General features: G+C 39.3%; 1 protein-coding gene across 1 annotated transcript in view; it reads left to right on the forward strand.

The window, feature by feature from the left end:
- wdr11 (WD repeat domain 11) overlaps positions 1-27,663 on the forward strand; it is a 57,568-nt gene that overhangs the window by 17,798 nt on the left and 12,107 nt on the right. Inside the window, exons 11-21 of the mRNA XM_044372817.1 lie at positions 9,583-9,667; positions 13,787-13,893; positions 16,789-16,864; positions 18,588-18,696; positions 19,395-19,516; positions 20,320-20,467; positions 23,508-23,614; positions 24,003-24,117; positions 25,333-25,504; positions 25,705-25,813; positions 27,261-27,323. Of these exons, the coding sequence (XP_044228752.1) occupies positions 9,583-9,667; positions 13,787-13,893; positions 16,789-16,864; positions 18,588-18,696; positions 19,395-19,516; positions 20,320-20,467; positions 23,508-23,614; positions 24,003-24,117; positions 25,333-25,504; positions 25,705-25,813; positions 27,261-27,323 (1,213 nt within the window). The remainder of the gene's footprint in view (positions 1-9,582; positions 9,668-13,786; positions 13,894-16,788; positions 16,865-18,587; positions 18,697-19,394; positions 19,517-20,319; positions 20,468-23,507; positions 23,615-24,002; positions 24,118-25,332; positions 25,505-25,704; positions 25,814-27,260; positions 27,324-27,663) is intronic.

Raw genomic sequence — 27,663 nt, forward strand, 5'->3', positions numbered from 1 at the left:
TACTGGCACTACATGTTTCAAGTTCTGTTCTGTGTAAAGAACGGTGATGAATCCCAAAGAGAAAGTACTGTGGCCTGAAGTGTATATAGTAGTATATGGAACACTTATGTAGCATATGTATTATATGGATCATTGGTATAGATCAGAGCTTCTCAAAGTCCAGACCAACCACCAACCAATTTTTTGGGGGTGTTTTGTTCAAATATCTTTCTCCGGAATCGCTAACTACACTTTTAAAAGGCCCATCACAGTCACATAATCACATCAAACAAGCGGTGCTACACACAGGCCCATTCAGTTTACTTACTTACGAACAGTAGTTAAATTTAGTTTTTGTCTTTTCACAAAAACCTAGAGCTGATTTGTACACTTTGTCCATTGCTAAGTTTATTTTTTTCATCACAATTGCTGTTTTAGGAATCCAGTTGCATCAATGCAGCAGTTCATAGATAAAACCAAATATAAACAGACTGTGATGAATAGTCCTAGCAACACACCAAACCATACATAATCAATAGGCGAACTCTGGTCCGGATCTGGACCGAGCAACAATTTAATCCGGACCGGGACAAAAATTGAACTGCAACCTGACCCACACTGTTTTTGAATGACACATTGCTATCACATCACCTCACCTGTCATCATTCAGCCATCCACTACCTGCCACAGTATGCAAGGTTGTTGTGGAATGTAGGAGCTCCTATTGATAAAGTAAAATGGCTTGTTCACAACTAACTGATACAAAAAAGAAAGGTTGACAGTGAAAAGCATGAGGGATGACTGGACTGAGGGATATGCGTTCATTTTGCCTGAGGGAAGTTGGAGACCATTTTGCTTCGTATGCAGTGAAACAGTGGCAACATAATGAAGAGTGGGAACACAAAACGCCACAACAGGACCAAACATGCCTGTTTTAGACAAACCTATACTAAAGTGCAGAGGTAAGAACCACAAAACTGAACCAGTTGAAGTCGTGATATCAAGGCTCCAGCAGAATAATTATAAAATCAAACATTTTCAACAATGAATGCACTGAAGAACTCATTAATGAACACTTACACCAGTGTCTCTACCTGGCCATTGTACCTTTTTATGCTCAAAGATCATCGTGTAATGCAGTTACAAAGTTACAAAGTTTTGCTCAGCGTGCAGTTTAAGTGCATGGAGTGCTTCATGATATTGGTGTGTTTATTTTTAAAATGGTTTTTGAATTGGATTCATCCGCGGTTACCATGGAAACCACCAATGCATCTATCAAACCTCCTTGACTCTGACCTACATGAAGACACCCATTTCCTTGCAGAGGTTAATTAAACTTCATTCACACATAAACGGTAAGAAAAAAACTTCTTCTTTTAGCTGTTTGTCACTTGTAGTTGATGTTCTACAGTTTAGAGGAGTTTATCATCAAGAAAACTTATCAAAGTATCAAAGTAAAACTTTGTTTGGCCTCTAGAGCTTTACTGGCAGATAGAGAACTCAGGAAGTAACCACTTTACTTGGAGTTTGGTTATCAGTGTTATACTGTAAATCTTATTTTGGTATTGGTATTTGGAGTCGATCGTAAGTTAAAATTTTTTTGTCAATCTAATGTTTTCAAAGTCAAAAATGAACCTTCATGCTCAAAATAAAAATATATGTTTATGTATGAAAAATTTGTAGCACCTTCAAGCAATCAACAGTGTAAACAGGAAGTCAGTATCATTCCTTTTTAAATGTAGATATTACTTTGTTTTAATAGAGAAATATCTGTATTTCATGAATAATGGTCATCGTGTAGTTTATAGTTACAGTACAGTACAACAGTTACAACTGGCAGTTAGGTGTAAATACAAATAACTGCATGAGAGCAAGTTTGTGTGCTGCAACCTGTTTTCTGATTTAGTTATATGTAAATCTTCACTTAAAAACTTATATTGTGATATTGTTTCTTCACAAGGAATAGCAAAGATTAATCTCTTTAAAAATAATAAGAAAATGGGGCAAATTCCTTTTTTTTTTTTTTTCAGAAAAGCTGTAAATTCATACAGTCAACATGTATCAGTCAAAAATATTTATACACATAATAATTTAAAACATAGGTCTGGTTTATAGTTTAACCACCATTCTGAATTAGTACTCAAGGTATAGTTCACCACCAAACAGCAACTACCAGCTACTACCTACTATAAGGAAGAACACACTTTAAAACATAGAGGAGGATTTTGAACACAGTGATTATGTCCAAAATTATGGGGGACACAATTATTATGTCTTGATAATTGGGCGTCATCTTCCTGTGCCAGAGCCAGAAAGTCAGAAAAATCGCTGTTAAAATGGCAACAACTTTGGATGAGATTGATGGAGCTGCACAGGTTGTTGTAAAGAAATTTACAGAAATCACAGCTCTTAAATTGGCTTGGATAAATCAGTTACTGCTGATTGGTTAGGGCAAAATAAAACCCCTCCTTCTGACATTAACACAACACTAGTCTGAATAATGCACTGATATGAAAAGGGCAGTTCATTGTGATTCGAGGGCAACCACGTTATAAGAGGCATTTTTAGGTTGTAGAAAAAGGTAGTCACAATAAAATAAACCTCTCTCCATTATTCAGGTCTGCAATGTCAAATTTTTACTTTTATAAGGACTCCTCTTCCTGTATTATCAGGGAGCTCCACCATTTAATATCCCCTGAACTCTTGTGTCTCTCTCTTCCTTTGTCCACCTGTTTTTGCTTCACAGAAAGAGACTTGCAAAAGTCTAGCTAGACCTCATGATGAGGGTCAAGGGAGTTTCAATGGAGGACAGGTAGATCAACATCAGCCTTCCCACACTATAGAGAAACCACATGACTGTAACCAGTGTGGTAAGATGTTCAGTGAACCAAGATATTTAAGGCGACATAAGAGAATTCACACTGGAGAAAAGCCTTACTTCTGTGACCAGTGTGGCACAAGTTTTCGTCAATCAGCGCATTTGAAGACTCATCAACGTATTCACACCAGAGAAAAGCCTTACCTCTGTGACCAGTGTGGCACTAGTTTTCATCAGTTAATGCATTTGAAGGCTCATCAGCATATTCACACCACAGAAAAGCTTTACCCATGTGATCAATGTGGGAAGATGTTCTGTCTCAGCAAACTTGAAGGTTCATCAGCACAACCGCAGTGAAGAAAAGCATCATCAGTGCACTAATACAGTTTAGAACGTCTATTTAAACTGTATGACAACTGGCTGTAAAAAGATTATATGTGGTTTGCAAAAGTGTCATGAAATTGTCTCAATTATATTCATATACATGCAAGTTAAGCTGTCAAATTGTATTGTTTACTTCCACTATCAGCAGCAAACACACACACACACTTGCACACACACTCATGATCACAAAGCTCACTGAAGCAAGGCACTACCTTAATACAGCAATGCGTGAGCATGCTTAAATTGAAGGATTCTACAACAGTGTGCTGCCTTGTTAATGTTATCAACATGCTAAAGCCTAGTAATTTCAGTGTGTGTGTATATAAAAAGCCTAAAGGTGCTTCCAGACAGCGAGCAGTTTCCCATTGTGGCAGCATCGATGTTCTGTGCTTTGAATCAGTCTTAACAGGGTGCATTGCCACCGTCGCAGTTCCTAGATCTAAGATCTTATCAGTCTATACGTGCAACAAATAGGTATTATAAAAATGATTGGTTTACAATAAAGGTTGAACTTGTATAAATTATTAATTATTATTACAGCACTTGATTAATGTACTGGCTTATTTTACCTTTCTGATAATAGCAAAATATATATTTAACATTTGAATAGTGGAAGCATAAAATAATTATTTTGTATGAAGTATCCATCCCAGTAATTTGCACAGGGATGTTACTGGTGGTGTGTGTGTGGCCTGAGCTGGTTTGAGTGATATCTCTGTCATGGTTTTGGAGAGTCTGTTTTAAACACTGTAGTTTTGAAAATATAAACTGTCTCAGTGCTCGTCATTCACCTTACCATCTCTATAACTACCACAGATTTGGCCGTTGAGAAGAAGAAGCTTGTCTGGTTTGAAATTTTGAAAGTTGCTGCCCAGTGATGAGAGCACAAAACATCCAGTGAGTGAGGAGTGCTTTGAAAGGGCACAGGGCTGAACGATTATGCAGCTGCAGCTACACATTTTAATCGCTTGCACGTCTAAGCCCTTTATCAAAGTGCGCCTGTGGTTTGCTTCTGAAAAATAAGACATAATAAGCACTGGAAATGGATAGCAGCAGAGCAAGACCTCAAACATCAGTCTGTCACAAAGCAGGAAATGAACAGCCATTGATGTGAAGGCAAGCACTAAGTCAAGCAGGTCTTTACCTCAGAACAGCAACACAGTAATTAGATATTCATTCATATGCTCAGCCTAAAGGACATGTCAAAGTGAATGAATATCCAGGTCAGCAATTCCCAGTATTACACAAGGTAGGATTTTGTTTACTCTTTAATTTAAATATTGTCTTCATTATGTTCTTTGTAGTCCAATTAATATAAACTATTTAGGTTGCCACAAAATATTCCTGAAATTACAAAGTGATCCTAAACCTGTTGACTCTTTTATTAAACCTCTTGACATCTTGCAAATTCTCAACTATTTGCTTTAAAAAGCTATGATTTATGAAGTGAAGTGCACACATCAGCATGTCTGAATATAGAAATAATTGCTGTGAATTTGACTTTTTGAGGCATTAAGTGAATAAGTAGCAGTCCATCGAATCTGTGTGGTCTCAGTAAATGATGCAAAAGGCGTAGATGTGATCTGAAATATCAACCTCTGTTATTACTCCCCTGAGAGCTACTAGGCGTGAGAGAGAAAGAGATGGACAGTGAAAGTTTGGGTTTATTTGTTTTAGATCAGCATAGCAGTTCCCTTATCACCCCCCCCCCCCCCCTCATTAATGATGCATAGAGTTGTAAAAATCCCAATTTGAACAGGAAATTAAAGCCTGAATTGTGTATGTAATGTGTCTATCTGGTGCTCTATGTGTGTAAACGTGTGCGCACACACACTGCCTGTGCACCAAATTCGATTTAAGGCCCAGAAGTACTCTCTAGGCTGTTCTGTCCCCAAAGTAGCAAACCTTCAGTTTAGTTGTCAAGCTGAAAAATAGGCTATGCTCAATCCCCTGACATATCCCACATAAATTAATCACACCTCAGAGATACATTGCCTTCCTCAGACCCACAGACAAGCAGATGAATAATACCACCTTAAACCTACACATCTTACAACCGTTTTCTCAGGGTCTCTTTGTCTCTCTGATATGTGCATCACGTCCACAATGGTGGAACACAGAGATCTCTTAAGTGCATTGCACATTATTACTTAATGACTGCAATAGTTCTAAATAGCCTAAAGGTTTGACCACTGCTGTTCTCCATCTGTTATTTACAGGTTTGTTGAAGGTGAAAGGGCATCTTTACCTGGAAAAACAACAACAACAACCACCACCATTCTCTCAAAGCCATTTCAAAAACACTTTTCAGTCAGAGACCTGTCATTTTTTTTCTTCCAATCACTGTGTGAGTTCTGGAGCGGGTGCAGTAGAGCCCTTCACACTGCAGATGGTCTGAGGTTGACTTGGCACAGCTGGTTCCCAGTGGTGTTCTGAATCTAAAACTAGAACAGGGCGATTGAGTTTTCTATGCACATCATTTTCTCTAGTCCCCATAGTCATCTTGCGGAGTCAAGTAGTTAACAGTCTCTAGTTGCATTATTGAAATGTGTCTTTTGTTCCACTTCCTGTGAGGTAGCTTCTGAATAGTAAGTTTGGAGGACTTGATGATTACATTGAAGATTATGGTGGAGGGCATGATCTCTGCTGAAAGATGGAGGCGGTGTCCAGGGGATTCAGAAACTGCAGTATGTTTAATTAAAATGGTATCTTGAGGCTAGTATATATAATTTATCGACAATTTATTCCATTAGCACACTTGAGGGATGATGCTTATTATTATTGCAAAAAGGTATAATTTAGAATAATTCAAAAGTGCCATATTTAAAGTCTCTGAATCAGCTACTTGGCCTGACTGTCATGCTTCATGAATTCAGTTGATTCCTGGATTACAGTTGCAATTGTCGCTTCCTCAGTAATGACGTCGAGGTTGGTATTGTGTCAGGTATTCTGGTGGGCGTTTGCATCTGTTGCCTCTCCTGTCTATCAAGAATACACCTGATCAGTAAATCCAGAGCGATTCATGGATGAGTGCTTGGTAGCTACAGCTCACTCTCTTTCTTGGCCTCTGTTCCAGTCTGCATTTGGTTTCTCCCTAATGTGTAGCAGAGTTAAAAGGAGGACTCATTGATTGACTCAGTGATGCGAGTCCTGCAGTCAGAGGAACAGCCAAGGGAAACCAAGTTTTTCCACCTTCTACTAGGTGCAAATAAAGTAAGAGATGAGCACACTGCTGATGGTGTGAAAGCACTGATGGTTGAAATTGCCATCCACAGTTTCATTACAGTTCGACAGAAGTCAGGGATTCCCGTCTCTATTTTTTCCTGTCTGTCAGTCTTTCTTCCTCCTTGCCTCCAAAGCGAAAGTTACAGAAGCTGTGCAGCCAACCTAGCTACCCAGAAGCACCGTTGTTTGGTTGCCTGTCTAAAAAGCTCTAATCTGTGTGAGGCCTGACAGCTCCTTTACAGATAGGTACAAGGCCCAGAGGCTTCCTTTTCGGTGACATGTACACAAACACTGACAAACTGACATCCATTCCTAATCATCTGATTGTGGCACGCCTAATTTATTTATCCGTGCTTGCCTGACAGCTATACTTTGCTGCTTTGTTTGGATCAGCAAAATGAAACTGCATTACAACTTCAATAAAGTAGCAGAGGAAAGACATAAATTTGTCAACTGCAAAATGTGGGAAAGAAATGCCTACATACTAATATGAAGGCAGCTACTGAGGCGTGAACCTCAAAAAGCAAAACAATTATCAGATGGACTGATTCTCATCCTCAGCTCCAGTGGTCTGTCAAAGGGAATATCAGTTACGTTTGCAGTTCACTAAATAATCTATTAAAGCCTCCAGTTTAGAATACACATTATCTCCTGCTATCTCACACTTATTCATAGAGTTGGGTTCAACTGAGGGTAGATCAGCTCTGTCATCAGCTTGGATGATTGTTGAAACACATTAGATTTTGCATTGCTTTTTGTGATTTTGAGAAGGATTTCCTTTACGTTTACTAAGTAATTTATTTTTATGGGGAAATCAATTGCAAAGGTCCAGTAAGGATGCACTACATGATGATATTTCAGTACAAAAACTCCAGAACTATGTACATGAACAGCATTTCTGTATGAATGGGAGACATGACACCTTTGTTGTGCAACCAAGTCCTTAAACTTGGGCACAAAAGGTGCTATAGCCAGATGGAGACCCTGGTATAAGTGCTACCATATGAGTTTTTCACTGTATTTGTTGAAAATGTCGTTGATCTTACAAATATTCTGATGGTGGCTTGATTTGATGACATCAACTGGTACAGTTTTGTGGTTCTTACCTCAATGTTCTGGGGTAGTTAAATAAATGGTATAAAATGGGCATGTTTGGTGTCGTAGTGGCGTTTTATGTCCCTACTCTTAATTATGGCCACTGTTTTATTGCAAATCAAGCACAATGGTCTCGTGTTTCCCTCGGGCAAAATAAACAAATATTTCTCAGTCCACTTATAGGTGCACAGTTTTCACTCTGAGCCTTTCTTTTTTAGTATCAGCTCGTTTTGAACAAGCCATTTTACTTTTTAACCAGAGCACCAACATACGGCAGCAACCTTGCTAACTGCAGCGACTAGTGGGTGGCTGAATGAAGACAGGTGAGGTGACGTGATTGCGATGTGTCACTCATAAGTGGTCTGGACCAGCCATGAATTTTTTGAGCAGCATGCACAATGCTACACAGACCATAAATTACATATTTGATTGGTCTATTTGCTGACTGACCTGACAACTAATTTGCGCATTCCATATTGTGGGTTAAGAGGCCATGTTTTATTTTTTGTCAAATTTGAAGTATCTGTCCCACAATCAAAATGAATCTATTCAACCACACTCACCTCACTCTACATATTGGGCTGCATCATATTGGTCATTTTAATCAACGTAAACAAACAGTGGCAGTGGGGCAACTCAGGGAAACCACAGGAACAGGAGTATCTGTGTTTATCTCCCCCCGTCCACTTCCTGTTTGCCAGACTTCCAGCTGAAACATCCCACAGTCACTCACTACATGCCATCTATCAGCTACACAGCGAGCAGGAGGGGATGGCACGCAGACACACACACACACAGACACACACACACGGATGCCTGTGCGGCACTGCCTATCACCACCTCCAGATGTTGTGTCAGCATGTGGTCGTCTCGCTGAAGCCCAGTGCAGATTGAACAGTCCTTTGCAGAGGGACTTGGCACCTCAGCCCAGCTCCATCACATTTGGGATAATTATAGAACTAAATGTGCTACTGCACATTAAAATAGAAATAAATCCCCAGAACCTTTTGATTTGCTTTCACATCTACTGCAGAGTTTTTGCCATGCTCCTGATTTGAGTAATTATTATAATTGCAATGTCTTTCAGCTTCCTTGCTTAGGTTATAACCTCAATTGTTTTGTCTTTTTACAACTACTTGTTTTCCCCACTAATGGAAAGTTAGCCCATGGCATTTTATAATACCATGAAAAAGCTGTTGCAATAATTAGGAAAATGTATAGTAAATGGAATGTCAGCTTTTTATGGTTCAAAGCTGAAACAATAAATAAAAGCTTTTATTACTTATTTTTCTAAATGGAAAAATAAAGGTGACACATAAAATAATCATCTAATGAATAAAAAGGGTCTCCCATGGCTAAGAGTAGAGGAGCTAAAATGTGACATCACTTGTTAAAATGAAACCAGAAGCTACACAATCAAGATTGGTAAAATGAATAAGAGAGTCACTGCTCCCTCTGGAAAGGCTACACTTGAGTACGGCACAGTGAAGAAGATTTTCCTTCACTGTGAATTTGAATGAAGCCATTGCTAAAACAAAAACCATCAACTCTCCCTGCATGTGAAAAAGTTGTAAGTAGATATAAGGTGAATTTAAAGTTTTTATAGTTTGAAACTTTCCCTGGATATGTAAGCATAAAAAGGAAACTTAAAAGTAGATTTTGGTTTGCTTTTCACTGTTACAGTATGAACACTCATGAAAAAAAGTTTTTTGACACTTTGTCAAACCTGCTCAGAGTTTCTGATCAGAGTGTCAAATGTCACCTGCAGTATTTAATCAGGTGGAGTTTAGGGAGGGATTGAGCTGTTGTGCTATTTTCTCAGTAGCAGATGAAACAGTGCAATATTTGCAGGCTGTGAGCTGAGTGACACAAGGTATGATGTGCTGCCTCTATCCACACCTACTGCAGTGACAGGGAATACACAGCAGTGTCACACTGACACACTGTGTCTCTGATCCTGCCAGGGGGTAGGTGCTGCTAAGATAACTGTATGGCTTGTGACCTCTTGTTTTTCCATGTCAGTCTGTCTCATATTTTTCTTTTCTTATGCCCTCCTCTCTGCCTCTGTCTCTTCTTCTCAGGAACCAGTAATGGGTCTGTGCTGGTCTATAATCTCACTAGTGGTCTTCTCCACAAAGAACTCAGTGTCCATTCTTGTGAAGTCAGGTAAGATTTTTACTTGTGTACAAAATGATACACACACCTTAGTGAACATGTGTATGCACTCACAGTACGCTTCAGATGAAAAATCTGTAAAATAGCAGGTCAGATGAACCCCAGTGGCAAGTCAGTCAGCTCGAGGTGGATTGATTTTCTGTTGATTGTCTTCAGGCTCATTAGAGTTTGGAGAGGCAATCGGCAATCACATAATTAGAGTGCTTCAGCCGAGTATGGTACTCTTGACTCAAAGAAATAAAGATGACAACCACAAGAGCAAAATAGAAAGAATTCACACAGGCACTGAGATAGTGATGAAAAATACAATATACATGATCTAGATTTTTTGGTAAACATATCGTATAATTTACTATACAAAGCAAATGAACCCTAAAAAAAATTCATCATATTTTTTTTTTCTTTTTTGACTGAAGTCCAAATGCTAAGAAGGTAGTAGCATTGCTATTATATATAAATGAAATCATGAAGGCCACAAATAAAACTGCTTGATGTTGCTAAGTGATAACATGGTTACCTATGATACACAGCAGTGAAGGTAACAGAAAAATCCTTTAGGGCTGCAACTAATTATTATTTTCATTACTGATTAATCTGCCAATTACTTTCTCAATTAATTAATCAATTGTTTGGTCTATTAAAATTCAGAAAGCAGTGAAAAATGTCCATCCCATTATTCCAGAGTCCAAGATGACATCTTCAAATGTCTTATTTTGTCCAACCAACAGTTCAAAACCCAATAATATTCCATTTACAATACGTATATAAAACAGACGAAAGTAGCAAATCCTCTCAAAGGAGAAGCTGAAACCAGAGACTTGTCATTTTTGCTTAGAAAATGACATGATTATTCGATTAGTCAAAATTTAATCACAACTATTTTGATAATCGAATAATCGACTTATTGTTGTAGCTCTAGTATCCTGGCACCATATACTAAATGTTTGAAGCAGAGCACATTCAAGAACCTAAACAGTCTGGAGTAGCTGATAAAAATACTGCAGAACTGCTTCGGTACGTTTATTCCAACAAGTAACTGAATGTTGAGGGCTGTTTTCCTGAAGTGCGGATGAATGCAGAGGGAGCTTAGATGCACTTGAGAAATGGGACCAGCTTAGTGTACCGTGCAAATGAATTCATCACAACAACCTAATAAACTGAATTACAAGGCCTGCATTTTACTGTGCGTGTGCGTGTATGCGTGTGTCCGAGGGTGTGTGTGATACAAGATGTGTTAAATTAGTGATATGTGATGTTACATTTCTACCCATCGTTGCAAATACAATATGTGTAGTGTTGTATTTGTTTAGTTAATTTAACAGTAACAAAATATACTATTCATCTGAACTAAAAACACCTGTTGCTGAGCTCAACAGAACCTCTAGATCTTGTTTACACCTTTCTCACAGTGGACATTTTGACTTGTGAGTAATGTTACTAATAAGATTAATGGAGGGCTCTGGTATTCTGTGTGCTGCCCCACTAGCACCTGAGCAGAACACAGCCATTATTAATGTCATTCGTTACACCTGTGTGTTTCCTGCCAGGACAAGTCAAAATGTCTGCTGTAAAAAAAAGATCTATTGATTTCTGGGTCCAATGCATGCTTCCTATAAACACCTTTTGGATTGTCACAATAAATTACTTTGAATGTTCCTTTTACCTTTTCAGTACTACACAATTCCCTCGAGTCCTAGAAGCTTATTAATGAACCTGTCAATCACACGTCAAAGGGGACATTCAAGGAAGAGCAGCATTTCATATGAGGAAGCTTTACCCCTCTGTTTAGACCCAACCAGGAAATACAAAAGAAAACAGGAATAATTGGAAAACAGTTGTTGATGACATTTCAAGGAATCAATGACAAGACCACCAACACAATTATTGGCTTTAGTCATAAATCAATGAGCTTGAATCTGTTCTGATACAGGTTTATTCTGTCAGAAATATAAATTGTAGAGATTATGAAGCTTTTGGTTACCCTCTGAGCTCTAAATGTAATCCATTCCTATAAATTCCTTCTGTTTAATACCTATTGTAATGCGTAGTATGAAAACCTCAGTGCCATGACCTTCTGCTTAAACACACTGTTCTAAGTTGACTATTAATTTTTAAAGGGCGGGTCCATTATTTTTGGGGGGAAGTTTTTTGTTTTTTTTTTGAGGTTTTTACATGATTCCATAGCTTCCCAGTAGTGTTACATATGTATTCAAATCTGAAAATTTTAATCAAAGTACGTATGTTTTAGCGTCAAAATCAGTGCACTAACCCATGTCACTGTTTTTTTGCTAATGGCTGAGTGGGCGTTTCCATTTGAACAACCTGGAAAAAAATCCAGATGGAGTTGTCCTTTAAATATTCGTCTCTCTTGATAACCTTTATGTTGACTGGAAACTGTGATTGTGATTGTGAGAAGAATCTTTATTCTCCAGGATCATGAAAAATCATTTTTCAGAAGACTCCATAGGAATAATTGAGAAATCCATGGTGGACAAAACATAACATTTTCTGCACTCTCCTGTCTATACTCTATGTGTGCTAACAGTTAATTTAATCTGCTTTTTGTCTTCCATAATTTTGGATCAATTTGGTTTTCAGAACTTAACGATTGGACACAGATTACTAATAACACTTGTTGTCGTACTGAACATCACATATCAAGTTGTATATTCATGTAAAAAAAAAACACTTTTCAGCATGTTGTATTATTATAAATGTTCACGCTATTTACTCTAATTAGGACAAAATGTGTTCTTTCAAGATAAATTGTAGCGATGTGCTTGACTCAAGCTTTGCATTGTTTCAGTGCAGCCGTGTTATACATTAAACCCTTTTGTCCTGCTGGGCTTCAGCACAATGGTTGGTTAATTATGAAACAGGACACACTGAAAAGGGATAAAGTCGGAGTGCCTCAACACCTTCTGAGTGCCCCACAATGCAACAGCCAAACACCAACAAAGAGCAGGCTGTACTTCATTAGTTAGTATTCTCTAATGAGCAGCAAAACTATTTCAATAGGATTAATTAAGCACGAGATTGAATCAATTAATGCTGTTAAGAGATTGATTGGGAGCAAACACCATCCGTTCAAGCATAGCAAGGCTTTCTTTAATGAGAGAAGTTGGTATCCACAAATGAATACTCCAGCAAACTTTAATGAGCCACGCAACACAAGCAGAAGTTGCTTGAAATCTTTGCAGCTTCCTCTCTATATATATGTTTAGATGTGTGTGTATGTGTGTGTATTAATGTTAGGGATAAGTGTTTAGGCAATGTCAGGTTTTCTGGTGTCAGTTTTATCACTCAACAGCTGCCTTCTTCATCTGCGTGTCATACCTCACTCACACTACTCTAACTTGTGCTGACACACCGCATATAATATTCAACACATGCAAGCACTTACTGTACACACTGTTTAGTTGCTTAATATTGCACAGTGCTTTCATGTATTTCACACATGACCGAAAGTAGAGCACAAAACATTTTAAAAGCAAACGTCACAAAATCACACAGTCATAAACGAACCCACTTAATCAGACATAAACATCAAAGTGATGCTGTCAGACCGTAGCTTTCTCTTAAAAACCTCTCCATTAGATTCTCTCTCTTTCTCTGTAGTTTCATATCGAGCACTGCTGTTATTTCTAGCGCTGTGACGTACAGCATAAAGTTCAAAGAAGAATTTTTTTTTTCTGTGGTGGGGAGAGCAGAGGTGCTTAATGGAAATGAGCCCAGCAGCCATGGCCCCAGCACAACCATGCCAAAAGAGGCCTGACTACTTAGCATCCCATTTACATTTAGTGGGGAAATTGACTAATTAATCATGTGGCTATTTACCATCTCATTACGGTGGAGTTTGTGCTCCCTGAGCTCAGCCCACACCTCAAAAATATTCATATCTTACACTTGCTGGCTTGATTTGCCGTGCATTTTTTTTTTTTTACAGCCTCGTAATGGATTTTATTGAAGTTTTAGGTTTACCATTTACCTTTCTGCTTGTCAGACTGTAGTGGAGGACCATTTCGACAGCTGCACTGCAAGCGTTAGATAGCGATATTCCTCATTTAACTGAAGTGTGTTTGTGTGTGTGTGTGTGTGTTTATTCCACAGGGGTATTGAATGGGTGAGTCTTACCAGTTTCCTGTCTTTTGCCACTTCTGCTCCCAACAACATGGGCCTAGTGCGAAACGAGCTGCAGCATGTCGACCTGCCAACTGGTGAGAGGCTTACACACACGCGCTCACACACACACACACACACACACACACACACACACACACACACAGTACGTTATCACTTGTACCTGAGGGTACCAACCAGCACTTTTATATTGGCTTTTGTTCTTGAGATTTCTGTTGCTCAGCCTTAACAACAGAGAAAATAGTCCCCTCAGTCTCTCTCACTCTCTTTTCTGTTTCTGTTTTTTTATCTGTCTTTCTATTTCTATGTGCTTCTCCAAGAGGCTCTTTTTGTTCTCCTCCAGGGAATGCTCACAATCTCCAAATTAAGGTCCAATCTAATCAGTGTTAGGGTACGACCAAAGGGATGCCTAGCTTTGAAAATGAGATCCTATCATGAGTCTTTGCAGAGGAACTTATATCCCTGCCTGAACCCATGGAAGACGAGCCTATAGAATTACTGCACCACTAGTGGCCATTGTGTGTTCTCTCTTGTCCAGAGGGTGAAAAATACAGTGCTGCATTTTCTTTGCCAAAGAAGGAACAGAGTTGGAATGTAACCTGAGGATGGAGTAGTGAACAGTCAGAAAGAGATAGTTTTAGCGGAAAAGAATATACAATATAAATTATGGATGACCAATTTTATTATTTTCACAAATCTTCCGAATCTGTGTTTGTCGTGTGTGTCTGCTTTTTACACTTTTACCCCCATAGTGTGTAGTTAAGTTAGCAGAGGCACACTAAAAAGATATGGTTGCTATAATGGTTCGGTCACAGAGCCTTTACCTCCAATTCTTTCAGAGCAATGGCCAGGGTAAGTCACTACTTTTAGGACTTTCTCTTAAGCACCAGAGTTGTTAACAGTTAACAGTCCATGGGATTAGCTTTGGTTACAGACCTGCACACTTTCTAACACACATACATTTAATTGTTTTTTCTTTCAAGTTCAAGAGACTTAGATCTGAGATTTAAAGCTATAGCAGCTCATCTCACTTACAATATATTTGGCATACTTTTTTGTTGTAGGTTTCTTTTTTCCATATTATATAGTATTACTTAAATTTATGTATATTCTGACTGTTATGCACCACAACACCAAGGTATATTCCTTGTATGTGCAAACCTACTTGGCAATAAACCTGGTTCTGATTCTGGATATCAGTGTCAGGCCTCACAGCTCTGATGTGTGTGTATGTGTGTGTGTGTTCACTTCGGTCACAACATTTTGGGAAATACTTATTTACTGCCTTACCAAGAGTTAGATGAAGGATCAATATCAATTTCATCTGTGTGTGTTCAGTACAAAGACACAAAAAGGTCTGGGACGTGTTTAATCTAGCATAGCACCAAGATGACAAGGGAAGCAGCTCGCTAAGCTCCATCAAAACTGAAAAAAATAAGCATTTCAGCAACTCCCAAGATGTCTTATTTACAGGTTACAAGCTGTATATTTATCACATGTTGAAATATAAAAAAAACCATTGTGGATCAACATGCATGTGATGATTTGGGAGGTTTTTTTTACAAATGGAATCTCATTCTGACCTTTTTTTTATAGCGGTTTAGCTCATACTTGAACATCTTGGACCAGATTCGCTAAGGCTGCAGGCAAATCTTCACATTTTTGTTTGTGTTACTTGAGCTTATGTGCTTTCATCCTGTTTATTCAAAGAAAGTGAGCAGATTTTTGCATAAACGAGTCCTCAAATAGAACAGCACAAAAGTAAATTCTACACTTAAAGATTCTCTACTTCACCTGTAAGACTAATCCACTAAGGCAGGCACCTTGTGCCCTTTACAGATGGAGCCTTTTCTGATAAGATTTGAGAATCCAGGCTGGAAAACCATTTCCCTTGCTTGCCTTACTCAATTGTGGTGATACCTGGGTTCTGCAGCAATTATAGAAGCTGTTCTGAAAGGACACATTCCTTATCTCTGAAATGATTTTCTTGTGTACTGCAGTATTTGTGAAGACGTGGTGTTGAGAAGCGGTAATGAACCCAGTCTCAGTTTGCATCGCCTCACTTACTGTATAAATATTTATTATGTATACAAATAATAATTCCAAATTATTTATACATTCATGATCATGACAGGTATCATCAGTTCAGCACTATGAGGCATCTTTCTGATTATCACCCACAGCACATGCTCCTCCCTTTGCATACAGCAAATGTAAAAAAAAAAATCCTCTACTGTATGTTCCTGTGTTGCTAATTTTGCTGCACCATGACCTCTATTCAGGATCTTGAGCTGTGTTTGTGCGTGTTTTTGTGAATGATTAGACATGCAGGCTGATGATCTGTAGAGTTAGATACCACAATTGACACTCTGTAATCAAGACATGCGACCCCTCCCACTGTGTCTGACTGAGGAAACAAAAGAGGAGAAGGTGAAGAGGGCTTCATTAGCTTCTAGTGCACCACAGGCCTCCAAAATTTTCTCTACACCATATGCTTAGCTATTTTATCCCCTCTGGTAAAGTCCAACCGCCATTTCCACACAACCGTTGGAGGTCACACGCCACCTAACCCCAAAGCACCACAGGCTGCTCTGTCACTTGAACATTTTAAACAGGCCACCTTCCTAAGTGTCATCCACAAAATCAGATCAGGGTCTCCTTATGCAAATGCGATATGATTCACCTGAAGGGCATTTTTGTTTTGTTTAAAGGGGCACCTTGATGCCCTGCATGTCTACTCCAGTGGGTGGACAGTTGTGAAAGAAAAGCAGGGATTAGTGCAGACGGTCAGAATAAGTTGTCGGCAGTTTGCTCTCTCCACTCTGAGATTAGAGAAGAGAAGAAACTAGGCCGCCCTAGCAGTAAAGTGAAATGTAGGTATAAGGAAAGACACTGTCTCTTGCTTTCCATCATCACCTCTCTCCCTCGCATTCTCACTCTCTCCCCCTGTCTGTGTCTGTTGTGTTTTCCAGGCAGATGCTTTGCATTCAGAGGCGAACGAGGAAACGATGAGCCACCCATAGAGATGATTAAAGTGTCTCATCTCAAGTGAGTTGCCTGCTCTCCCCACCACCACCACCAAAAAACAACTTCCAACGACATCGCACAGTCTCTAATGCACACATATATATGCACAAACTGTGCATTTATATATACACTATTTACACCAACACACATCCTTTCACATTATCTGCTCAGAGCCATCTGCCTCCGTCTCCAAATGTTTAATTTCATTTTTTTTTTTCCTTTGCTTGCTTTTTTCCTGAGGTGTTTTTAATACCCAGACTTAAATCCCAGGAAAAGTCTACTTAAAGACCTGAAAGGCACAAATTAATTCTGTTGTTTGTTTAGTATTGTTTCCAAAAATCTTACATATTCATGTTGTGCAGTGTTTTGGAACAGCAATTTTCTGTTCAAACGTTTATCGTTGCTTGATCTTTTAACATGACTGTCATATTCAGAGAAATAAAAGAGCATACATTTACAGTCAACATGCATATTACGAGAAATGAAAATATACACACTGTTATCAGACAGCAACTCATTTGCCTGTTTGTACACTCAACCGCCAATTATATGATAGTAAATTCTGTTTGCTTTCCAAGGTCAACATGACAATATTTTTTTATGAATTGACAATGCTAAGCCAGTCCAAGCCTTATGTTTACATTAAGAAAAGGTGGATAATGTATGATACTGAAAGCTGCCACCTCAGATTTTTCCACCTACATGAGGTGACTTCTATCACTAGTATTTTGCTGCATTGCCAACAGCAACAAGTGTTCCCTCCTCCAGAGGGAGAAGAGTGGGCTGCTGTGAAAACAATGAATGCAAGGGTCAGTGGCCATGAAAATACCATCATGTCAGCTCTTTACAGAACGTTTAATGGGGATATCGTTAAATTGATCGTGGTATAAGGACACCAAACAAAAGGTGTGCAGCATTAACACCTAGGTAGACTTGTAAGAATGTACATTTTTATTAAAGTAAAATGCATGATGCACAACTGAGGTGCCACACTCCACACATCATATCACAGGGTAAATGGAAGTGGAAAGCTGTGTAATTACTGGACAGTCTTTCTGTTCCGGCTGTCTTTGTATTTCACCCAGGCAAGTTGCCAAAGATCACAATCTTATAATAACCAAGGCCTGGAGGTTGTAGTTACAATGAGAAAAAGGGTAACATGCTATCATACACCGAAACTCAGTGACGAGCTGCCCAGTACTACAGTGTTCTTGCACTGCTTGATACAGTGTTACTCCTGTAGAGCAGCTGAAGGTTAGATATTTGCTCTCTCAGTTGGGAGAGCAGCCTGTTAGTTTGTCAGATTTTTTGGCCAAATTCTTTTCCCAGGTTAGTTGACTGGCCAACTGCAGCTCACAAATATGAATACAGAATTCAAATGTGCAAAGCTTGTTCATGCTGCTAGTTTGTTTCTTGCTGTAAACAGCTACGGGTGGTTTTGAAAAGTCATCCTTGTTGCATTTAGTTTCTTTAGGGATGGTTAAAACATTTGTCAATCTAAAACCTTATCGTAACATACACACAATATAAACATCTTTGTGAAACACTTCAATCGACAATTAAAATTCATGCTGGTATTCTGACACTGTGCTAACTAGGTGGCTGACTTACCATCAACTGTTTAGACATCTAGGCTACATGGTAACCAGAGTGTGAGACCCACTTTGAATTCAAGAAACCTTCTTGTACATGCTTTGAGATTGAGTGTCTGTGTCTGTCTGTCTTTGTCCATGTCCGTCCTCAGACAGTACCTGGTGGTGGTGTTCAGAGACAAACCCCTGGAGCTGTGGGACATCAGGACGGGGACACTTCTCCGAGAGATGGCTAAGAACTTCCCCACCGTTACCGCTCTGGTACCTAGAAATGAACTCGCCTATAAAAACTTTTGGTCTATTTTAAGATGTTTCCCCTAGGGTGTTCAGATATTCTCATGTACGTTCACAGCTGCATATCTGAACACCTGCAGTTAACAAAACACACTGTCAGTGCTGCAGTAACATCTGTTGTTGACTTTTCCCTGTGGTAAATAGTCTCTTATACTTTGTGACCCTTTCCCCCGTCTTTTGTTTGTGTGGGCCATTTTAAAGATTAGTCTGAAAAATTTTGCCCAAGCTCAGCAAAGAACAGTGGCTTCATTAGGCCAGAGAAATGCTCATAAAAAAAAGAGTTATGTTGGACAAACTTTACTGTGGGGCTGTAAAATCTTCCACAGTGCAAATAAAACCGCCAGTAACCTTAATAATGCATGCCGGCCTCCCCCAGCCCCATATTGCTGTCTCATTTCCATATTGATTACAACCCCAAGACTCAGACTGCAGCCACGCTACTCCAGCAGTAAGACAGGAAGGTCGGGGGAAAATAGCTCTCATGTGTGTTTTAGTATCATTTATGCGAGCAAGTCACTTCCTCTTCTTCCTGTCTCTGTCTATCTGTTTTATGCACTGTAATGGTTTCCTGTTACGTTAGCAAATGTGTTTGTGTCTGGGTCTTTGTCTGGGTTTGTCACTGTAACTACTTCTGTTTGTGTGTGTGTGTGTGTGTGTGTAAACAGGAGTGGTCCCCGTCACACAACCTGAAGAGTCTGAAGAAGAAGCAGATGGCGGCGAGGGAGGCCATCGCTCGGCAGACGGTGTCAGACGCCGAGCAAAGTAGCGTTGAATCCTCAGTCATCAGGTCAACACTATAATCCTTCAGAAATTTGTTCCTGAAAGCCTTTAATCAGGATATTTAAAAAAAAAACCCTCCTTTAGATAGGTGAGGAGATCCCTAAGGCAGGGTTAGACAAGTTTTCCAGACTGACACCAATGACTAAAATCCTCTCACACCAGCCCGATATTGTTTTTCTTTCATTTCGAATTAAGAGGATTACAATAAAATGCTCAGTGAAACTAGCCATGGTCAGGGAAGACATTTTATCTGACATGCTTGTGTGCCCACAGTGTTATTTTGCAGGTAAATAGAGATCCTGTGTATTAGCAAAACAATATAATATTTGAAACCAATTTTAACACACATTTTGAAGCCACACCCCATGAGTCGGTGGCTCAAAGCAGCGGCTTGTTTGTTCAGAAAATACACTGTGATTGACAGCAACGGAACACACAAAAAATTGAGACTTACTGTATTTTTAATTTCTGTTATTAGTATATTTTGTAATTCAACAGTTCAATCATTCCTGTGTCAAAACACTTTCTTGATTTCTTGACCCAAATTCTTTCAAAAGTCAATAATCAAGTCAAAACGTATTCCTCCATATTTGAACTCATGAAAAATAAAATATTCTCCAGCCACAAACACACATTGGCAGTGTGTGACAGTGGTAATGCCCCGCCACTGTCAGCAGCGTGCAAACTTAATTATGTCCAAGTCCAAGCCAAAATATTTCACACTGGAACAAATGCAAAAAAAAAAAAAAAACCCTGACATGTTGTGAATATCTGAGAAAATTGTGTGTTTGTTTGATTTCTCCGCCACAGTCTCCTGCAGGACGCAGAGAGCAAGTCAGAGACGAGTCAGGCTATCTCAGCCAGGGAGCATTTTGTATTCACTGACACAGACGGGCAGGTCTACCACATCACTGTGGAAGGCAACACAGTCAAAGACGGAGCACGAATCCCTCCTGATGTGAGTCCAGAGACCACGGTTCTCTCTTTTCCCTTCATATCCTTCTGAACTATACTTCAAGGTCATGGAAGCAGACCTACACACAAAGCTATTCCAACCTTCATCATATCTCTCTCTCTCATATTAATTCAATATTTTGTTAATCCTCTATGTACACAGAGATCTAAATCTGTCTTTTCTTCTTTTCCGTTTACCCTGCAGTGATGTAGTGATATCTCCCATCACTGCTGCCACCTCTGACTTTCCTCTTTTCTCCCTCTATAAATATATCTATCTATCTAGCAAAAAAACGTATCGATACATTCTCTCAGTATCGATCCTGTCACTGTACTTCACCTGAACGCACCACACACCCATCCATCATTGTTTTTTTAAGATAAAAAACCGACTAGTCCCCATTTTTCATTTGTTCTTTCTCATCTTCTTTTGTTCTCGCTCTGGTATCTTCTCTCACCAAGTTAGATGTTTTATGCAGTGTGTACTATTCTTTCTCCATGTCAAAGAGAATGGAAAGATTATAGCGAAGTGTTTCACATCAGCTGCTTCCTTGTTTTTGTAATCAAACATCTGCATTCTGTCAACATTTTACGTCCTTTCGGAGCTCAAAAGAAACACCACTTTCTGGTTATAAACCAGTGTCTGCGTTATTTTTTCCTCTATAAAGTTAAAGCTGTCATTCCTGCTCTATAACCAGTGTCCCTCAGGATTTTTTTGTTGTTTTGTTTTTACTGTGTGGGGGACATAGTTGTTGGATCCTCAACAAAACACAGCCAACCTAAATTGCTACACCGCATGCAATCAAGGTGAAGGTTTTCAAATAAATTCTACAGCTTATGTTTTTCTCCAAATTGAAACCTTTTTTTTTTTTTTTTTTTTTTCTCCAGAGAACAAACAGCCAACCGAGTGTGGGTGATTTTGAGTGTGTCATCAGTGTGTCATCAGTTTGTCCCAGATAGTGTTTTTGCACGTGTTCTCTCCAGTGGTTGAGAGCGTGACTCAGTCTCAGGGTAGGAGAGACCGTTTCTGTATTTACCTGTAAAACATTTAACAGTAACCTAGCTGTTAATTCGCTTTGACAGCAAAATGGCCGGGACGGCAAACAGAAATAAGCTATTACTGGAGAAAGAGTTCCTTTTCACCTGGATGACTATAAGATGCAGGGGTAATATGGCAGCACTGGATGCTTTGATTACAAGTCAGTTTGTCACCAGTAAGAAAGAACCCCTTGGTAGTTAATTAAAGAAAAGTGTTACGTTGCCCAAGCATTCATTTCCCTCCCTGAGCACCATAAAATTGAAGCTATTATAAGTCTTTTAGAAGACTTTGACTTCAGGAACTTTTTTGGTTTTTTCATTATCACGTCGTGACTTGTACAGTAATTGTGTCTAGCTGAGTCATGATAAAGAGTAGGCACTGGTGGTGCCTTCTGTTGTTATGTTGTTGATGCCCACTACTTCTGTCAATGAAAAACAGGACACTTTCATACCTTAACACGCATATTTATCTATCCTTATTCCACGCTTTATTTTGAGATGCTTCAGCATCGTGTGGCATAATATTGATCGGTACAGTATTTGTAAAGGAAAGCCTCTATAGCATATGAAATTCTGAAGTCCATTTCCGAGCAGCAGATTGGATTGTTTGGCAGTGTTTCGCTCGCTCCATACAGACAGACACTAGAGCTTTACCTGGGGATTTAAAGCCTTATCTTCATGACGGCTGCAAATTCATTGCTCAAAGATTTGCATACCCCAAAGGTTTCACAGTCCTTTCAGGATGATAGAAGATGTTCATATCTCTGTCAGGAAACCAACGGAAACTCTCCTAAAAAGTTTTATCCTATCATCCATTGCATACACACTGAAGGTGAGCTGACACTTTATGTCTTCACATCAGCACTCTTGTCTGGTGGCGCAGCCTTACTTACACCCAGCGGTGTCATGCTTGTTTATCACTCGGCTGCCACAGATATTTTCGATTCATTGTCCTGTTTTCCTTTACACTCAAACATGAAATACCTGAGAGTATGAGGTTTTATAGTAGAAGGAAAAGGTGTATTTAATGCTGTTGGGATTGCACTTTTTTAACTCCCTGTTGATTTGCTGCATTGAAGATGTGACTTGTGAACCTCACAGCGTCATTTTTCTTGAAGTCTGTCCTTTAATTATATGGAGGATGATCATGGACTTCTGATGAATTTTTAAACGCTCACACAGGTGGTCTCATTACTTAGAGGGTACAACTACAATGATTCACTGATGAGGGCAGAGGATTGTAGGGCTTCCCCCTCAAAGTCGATGAGTTGAATCATCTGTTGGAAAACCTCAGTCAACTGAGATTCTTCACATTGAGCAGTTGTTTTTTTTTTGTCAGTCAAATCTTCATTTATTCATTTATACTTAAGATTTATTTATTTTATGTTTAAAGAAAAATACAGTTGAAGACGAGAAGTTATTATTTTAAACCAGACAGTGCTGTGAATTTATTGAAAATTCAATTATTATTATTATTAGTTATTTTCATCTAAAAATAATTCCAATCTTAAATAATTTCATTTGTTAATTTATTCTTGTTTCGCTTTATTTATTAGTTTTTATGTTTTTTTATGTTTATTTTTAAATGCTCAAAGATACGGTCCCATGACTCTGTTGCATTTGACTGTTAATGTGGTCGAAATCATCACTGAAGCTCATGCCAGTGGATTTTCTGATACAGACTATCTGCCAGATAGTCTTTAGGAAAAAAAGAAACGAATAGTCGAATCTTCATATTGAACAGCCAAATTCAATTCAATTGATGCAATTGTGAGTCGGGCACAGCCCTAGAGGACAGTAATTCTTACAATTTGTGTATGTAAATAGTAGAAAATAACCCAAACAGGCAGGTTGCCTAAAATAAAGACATGCTGTGAAAACTGTTAAATAGATGTTAAGTTTTACTTCAATAGCAGTTTTCAAATACATCACTTTACATGAGGACAAATGTGCAGCTCTCACTTCTTATTTTTTCTTCTCACTGCCTCTCATTAAATATGTTGCAGGGTAGTATGGGTAGTATCGCCTGCATCGCCTGGAAAGGTGACACCCTGGTGCTTGGAGACGTGGATGGCAATCTCAACTTCTGGGACCTCAAAGCTCGTTTGTCCAGGTAATGGCTTAACTTTAAGATTTTATGCAAGTTTTTAGACCCTGTAGCTACAGCATTGTATACTACATTACTGCTGACCATTCTTCAAAACACTTTACACCTGCATGGGAACACAGGAGATGATAAACAGACTGTATTACTATGCAGTAATAAAGTAATTTCAATATAATAAACCTAGCTAGGATGTTCATAGACTAATTAGCTATCTATGCACCCTGATGTTTCTTACTGTACAAAAAGAATGAAAAAATGTACCTTAAGGAGAAAAATGAATCAGAAATCTTAAAATATACAGTAAAGTTTACATCAGATAATGGCTGCTACTGATATAAAACAAGTGCGCAGTGTCATAAATGATCTAAGATGTACTTGTTGTTGATGTTTTCAGGGGAATACCAACACACCGTGGCTGGGTGAAGAAAATTCGCTTTGCACCAGGGAAGGGCAACCAGAAGCTTCTGGTCATGTACACAGATGGAGCAGAAGTCTGGGACACCAAAGAAGTGAGGCTCCACACATTATGAATTCCCAGCATGCGTCACCTGATGGCACTGCATAACTCAAATAAAATGAAAGAATCTGCTACGGTCTGCAGGGTTCATAGCGGTGGTTTACGGTTTAACAGATTTACTGTGGCAGAAATAATGTGTTCCTGTAGCACTCTAATCACTAAAGCACCACGATATTGTGGTGGGGTATATTTTCCTAATGTCCTCTCTCAAACTAACGCTGTAGTATATTCACTGTAATAGCCCTGTTGTGTTAAAGAATCATTACAGTGTGCTGTACAAACACACATACACGAGCCCTAAAAGCTTTCCGCTGACATATATAAGCTCAACCATAGCAGGATGGATGATCCTGATTCGTCTAAGCGGCGTGCATCCACGCTTCTTCTCTAACTTTGTTTACAGAAGTTGCCTTCGTGCAGAAAGTCTTCTCTCTGCACAGTCTTCATTACACCTCGTCTATGAATCCTTCCAGCTATTTCCTGACCCTGTTCATCATTCGATCTAATGTCATTGACTGGATTTTATTTGTTTGTTATCTGTATCCACGCCAGCATATTTGTTAGGTAACCCAGCGGCAATGAGTGTAGAGAATTGAAGAGAGGATGAATGTGGACATGGATAAATACTCCGGTGTATTGAGCAGTGTAGGGTGGAAGGAGGTGGTCCCACTGGAGCTCTATTGTCTGGGTGGAGGGATGGGTTTTCTTTAGGGGAGCTGCGATAAGACACAGTTTTCAGTCCCCGGTCGTAAAAGCCAGACAACAGATGGATCAAGCTGCAGAGGGAAACAAGCAACAGCTATTGAGCGGGAAAGAGAGGGAGGAGCAGGAGAGAATGAAGGGGGAGAGGACGTGCAGGAGAAATCTCTAAAATGCTTCAACGCTCTGCTGACAGCTGGGTTGCACTAACTCTCATACAGCCCCATAAAAAGCCAGAGAGTAGTTTTTAGAACACCTCCTGAAAAGGCTGTTTGTCCACTGAGTCTTCCCTTCTGCGTCCTGCTGTACTCAACATAAATTAGTTTAGCGTGCTGTGTGGGCCATCCTCTGCTTTCAATCCAGCAGGCTGTTATTGAATCCAATCATCCCATGTTGTGTCTTCTTTGTGTGGAATACTGGTTCATTTCTCACCACATCCTCCTAGAGTTGTTGAAGATGCTTTTAAAGAAACTTTTAGGTGACAGTTTGAATTGAACTACCTCGGCAGGTCCAAATGGTCAGCAGCATGCGGATTGGTCGCAACGTGAACTACCGCATCCTAGACATCGACTGGTGCACATCAGACAAAGTCGTGCTTGCCTCAGATGACGGCTGTATCCGAGTGCTGGAGATGGCCATGAAGTCTGCCAGCTACCGTATGGATGAACAAGATCTGACCGGTGAGCCAGGGATGGAGGGATGAGTGTCATGTTTGTTTGTTTTTTTAATTCTATGTAGGGAGCTAGACATTGAAATGAAGGTGTACTGCATAACAAGGTTCTGCTTTTTAAATGATTATTCAGTTACGTAACGACACGTGATGTAATTCTTCTCATGGTCTAATACTTTGCTCTGTTTGGTTTGTGGGGAATATGTCCAGATTCAGTGTGGTGTCCTTACCTGCTGATGCCCCGAGCTTCCCTCACCCTCAAAGCTTTCCTCTTGCTGCAGCCCTGGTCAGGAACCTTCACCATGGACATCACTCAAGTGTAAGTCTCACCGCTGAATAACTGACCCCAAAATGTGTCCACTTGAGTCCCTTGTGTGTAACAGTAAGACAAACACATTCATTCAATTCAGAGTTTCTCTTTCACTTGACCTGCATGTGTTTGGACTGTGCCATCCGGGAGGAGTAAAAACATGTTATCAGCTTTATTTTTCATTTTCTTCTACTATGTGTGCACAAAGACATACTGTGAGAGAATATAGAAGAATAAAACAGCATGGTATGAATAGATGCTCATATTTTTTGTGCTATGAGTGCCCTGAGCCAGTCTGAAAGATCAGTATCGGGGCTGACCAATGCATTTTATAATGAATTCTTTCAGCTGCGTAAATCTCAATCCAATTCCAAACTGTTGTTTATTTCTAGCTCATTGCAGTTTGGTACACCAGCAGTAAAAAATTATCCATTATGCTCCATTGAAACACTGGCAGAATTCCCTAAAGCAAAGCATTGAGAGTGAACAGAATTGAAGTGAACAGAGCAGCACATTGATAGTAGCTAGTAGTTTCAATTATTGATATCCACATAGCCTGCACCAGCGATGGAACAGAGCTGCTTCAGGTTAAACTGTATTTGAACCTGTGGACTGTACATTGTTGAACCTGGAGCTATAGACATGCAGTCTATCTTCTATTAAACCTTCCTGCCAGAGCTGTTACAGACTGACCTTTCGTCACAAATGTCACATAATGTCACATTAAACACTACAAATTCAGCTATGAAACATATCTAAAATTGTTTAGCTTCATCATAATTTCATAAGAAAAATTTCAAAACAGTTCCACTTTGCAATTGAAGCTTGTTTTAGTTCAGTTTTAAGTTACAAACTTATAATTAGTTGGGAGCAGGAATGGTCAAATAGTTTAAGCTAACCGTGTAGTGATATATGAAATACAAACTTGTTAATTGTTAAATTGTTAATGGATCTAGATCAACTCATTGTTCTTTGGAATCAGGATGGATAAATTATTGCCAAACCACCCAAGCATTCAGTTTAACTTAATAAAAGAAAAAGCGCAATTTGCTAGTTTAAGCAACACCCCCATGTAAACAAGTCAACATGGGAGTCAACAGAGGCCATCCTGAGAGAGAGGGATTCTGTTTTTGTTTTTCAGACTGCTACATCTGTGTTTAACTATAGCCTGGTATAATTATGCCCTATTTAACTGAGCCCTAATTGCAGCACTGCTTTCTTCCATTAAACACACACAGCTGCCTTATCATAAGTCAGGCAGCGATATGAGCAGCACTCACAGGGTACTACCTGACCTCAGCATAAATGTTAAAATAGAGTTATCTATTATTGCATGACACCACAGATCGACTTCTCTTAACAAGCAGGTTCTCAGCTTCTCATTTAATATCAGGTCAGGTTTTATTTCAGGGAGACGTGGTGAGCCGTTTGACAGAGTTTGATCCCTCTGTTTCAGAGACTACAATGAGAAAGTTGAGATAAAAGGCCTGATCCAGGAGCAGCTCAACTCCTTGTCTAAGTGAGTTATTACGCTATTTCTCTTTAAAGTCAATGATTACATGCTGTAGCTCAACCTACAATATTTAATATTAATGTTATGATGCAAGCACCAACAATCAGATTTTGATGCATGTGAGTGTATGTGTGTTCGCTAGTATATCTGTCCCAAGTGTCAGTTTGTGTTTATGTACTTTTGTCTTGCAGTCAGAGACTCAAGGGTCCTTTGTATTTAGACAGCAGGCCCAAAGAGCATGTAGTCTGTGGGTTGACAGATAAGAGGAATCTTCAGTAACAGCCACACTGGGCCTGCTGTGTTTGAGAAATGGAATTGGCTCTTACTGCGTTTTTATTGTCTGTCT

The sequence above is a fragment of the Thunnus albacares genome, chromosome 14 (assembly GCF_914725855.1).
Source record: "Thunnus albacares chromosome 14, fThuAlb1.1, whole genome shotgun sequence".
NCBI classification, from domain to species: domain Eukaryota; kingdom Metazoa; phylum Chordata; class Actinopteri; order Scombriformes; family Scombridae; genus Thunnus; species Thunnus albacares.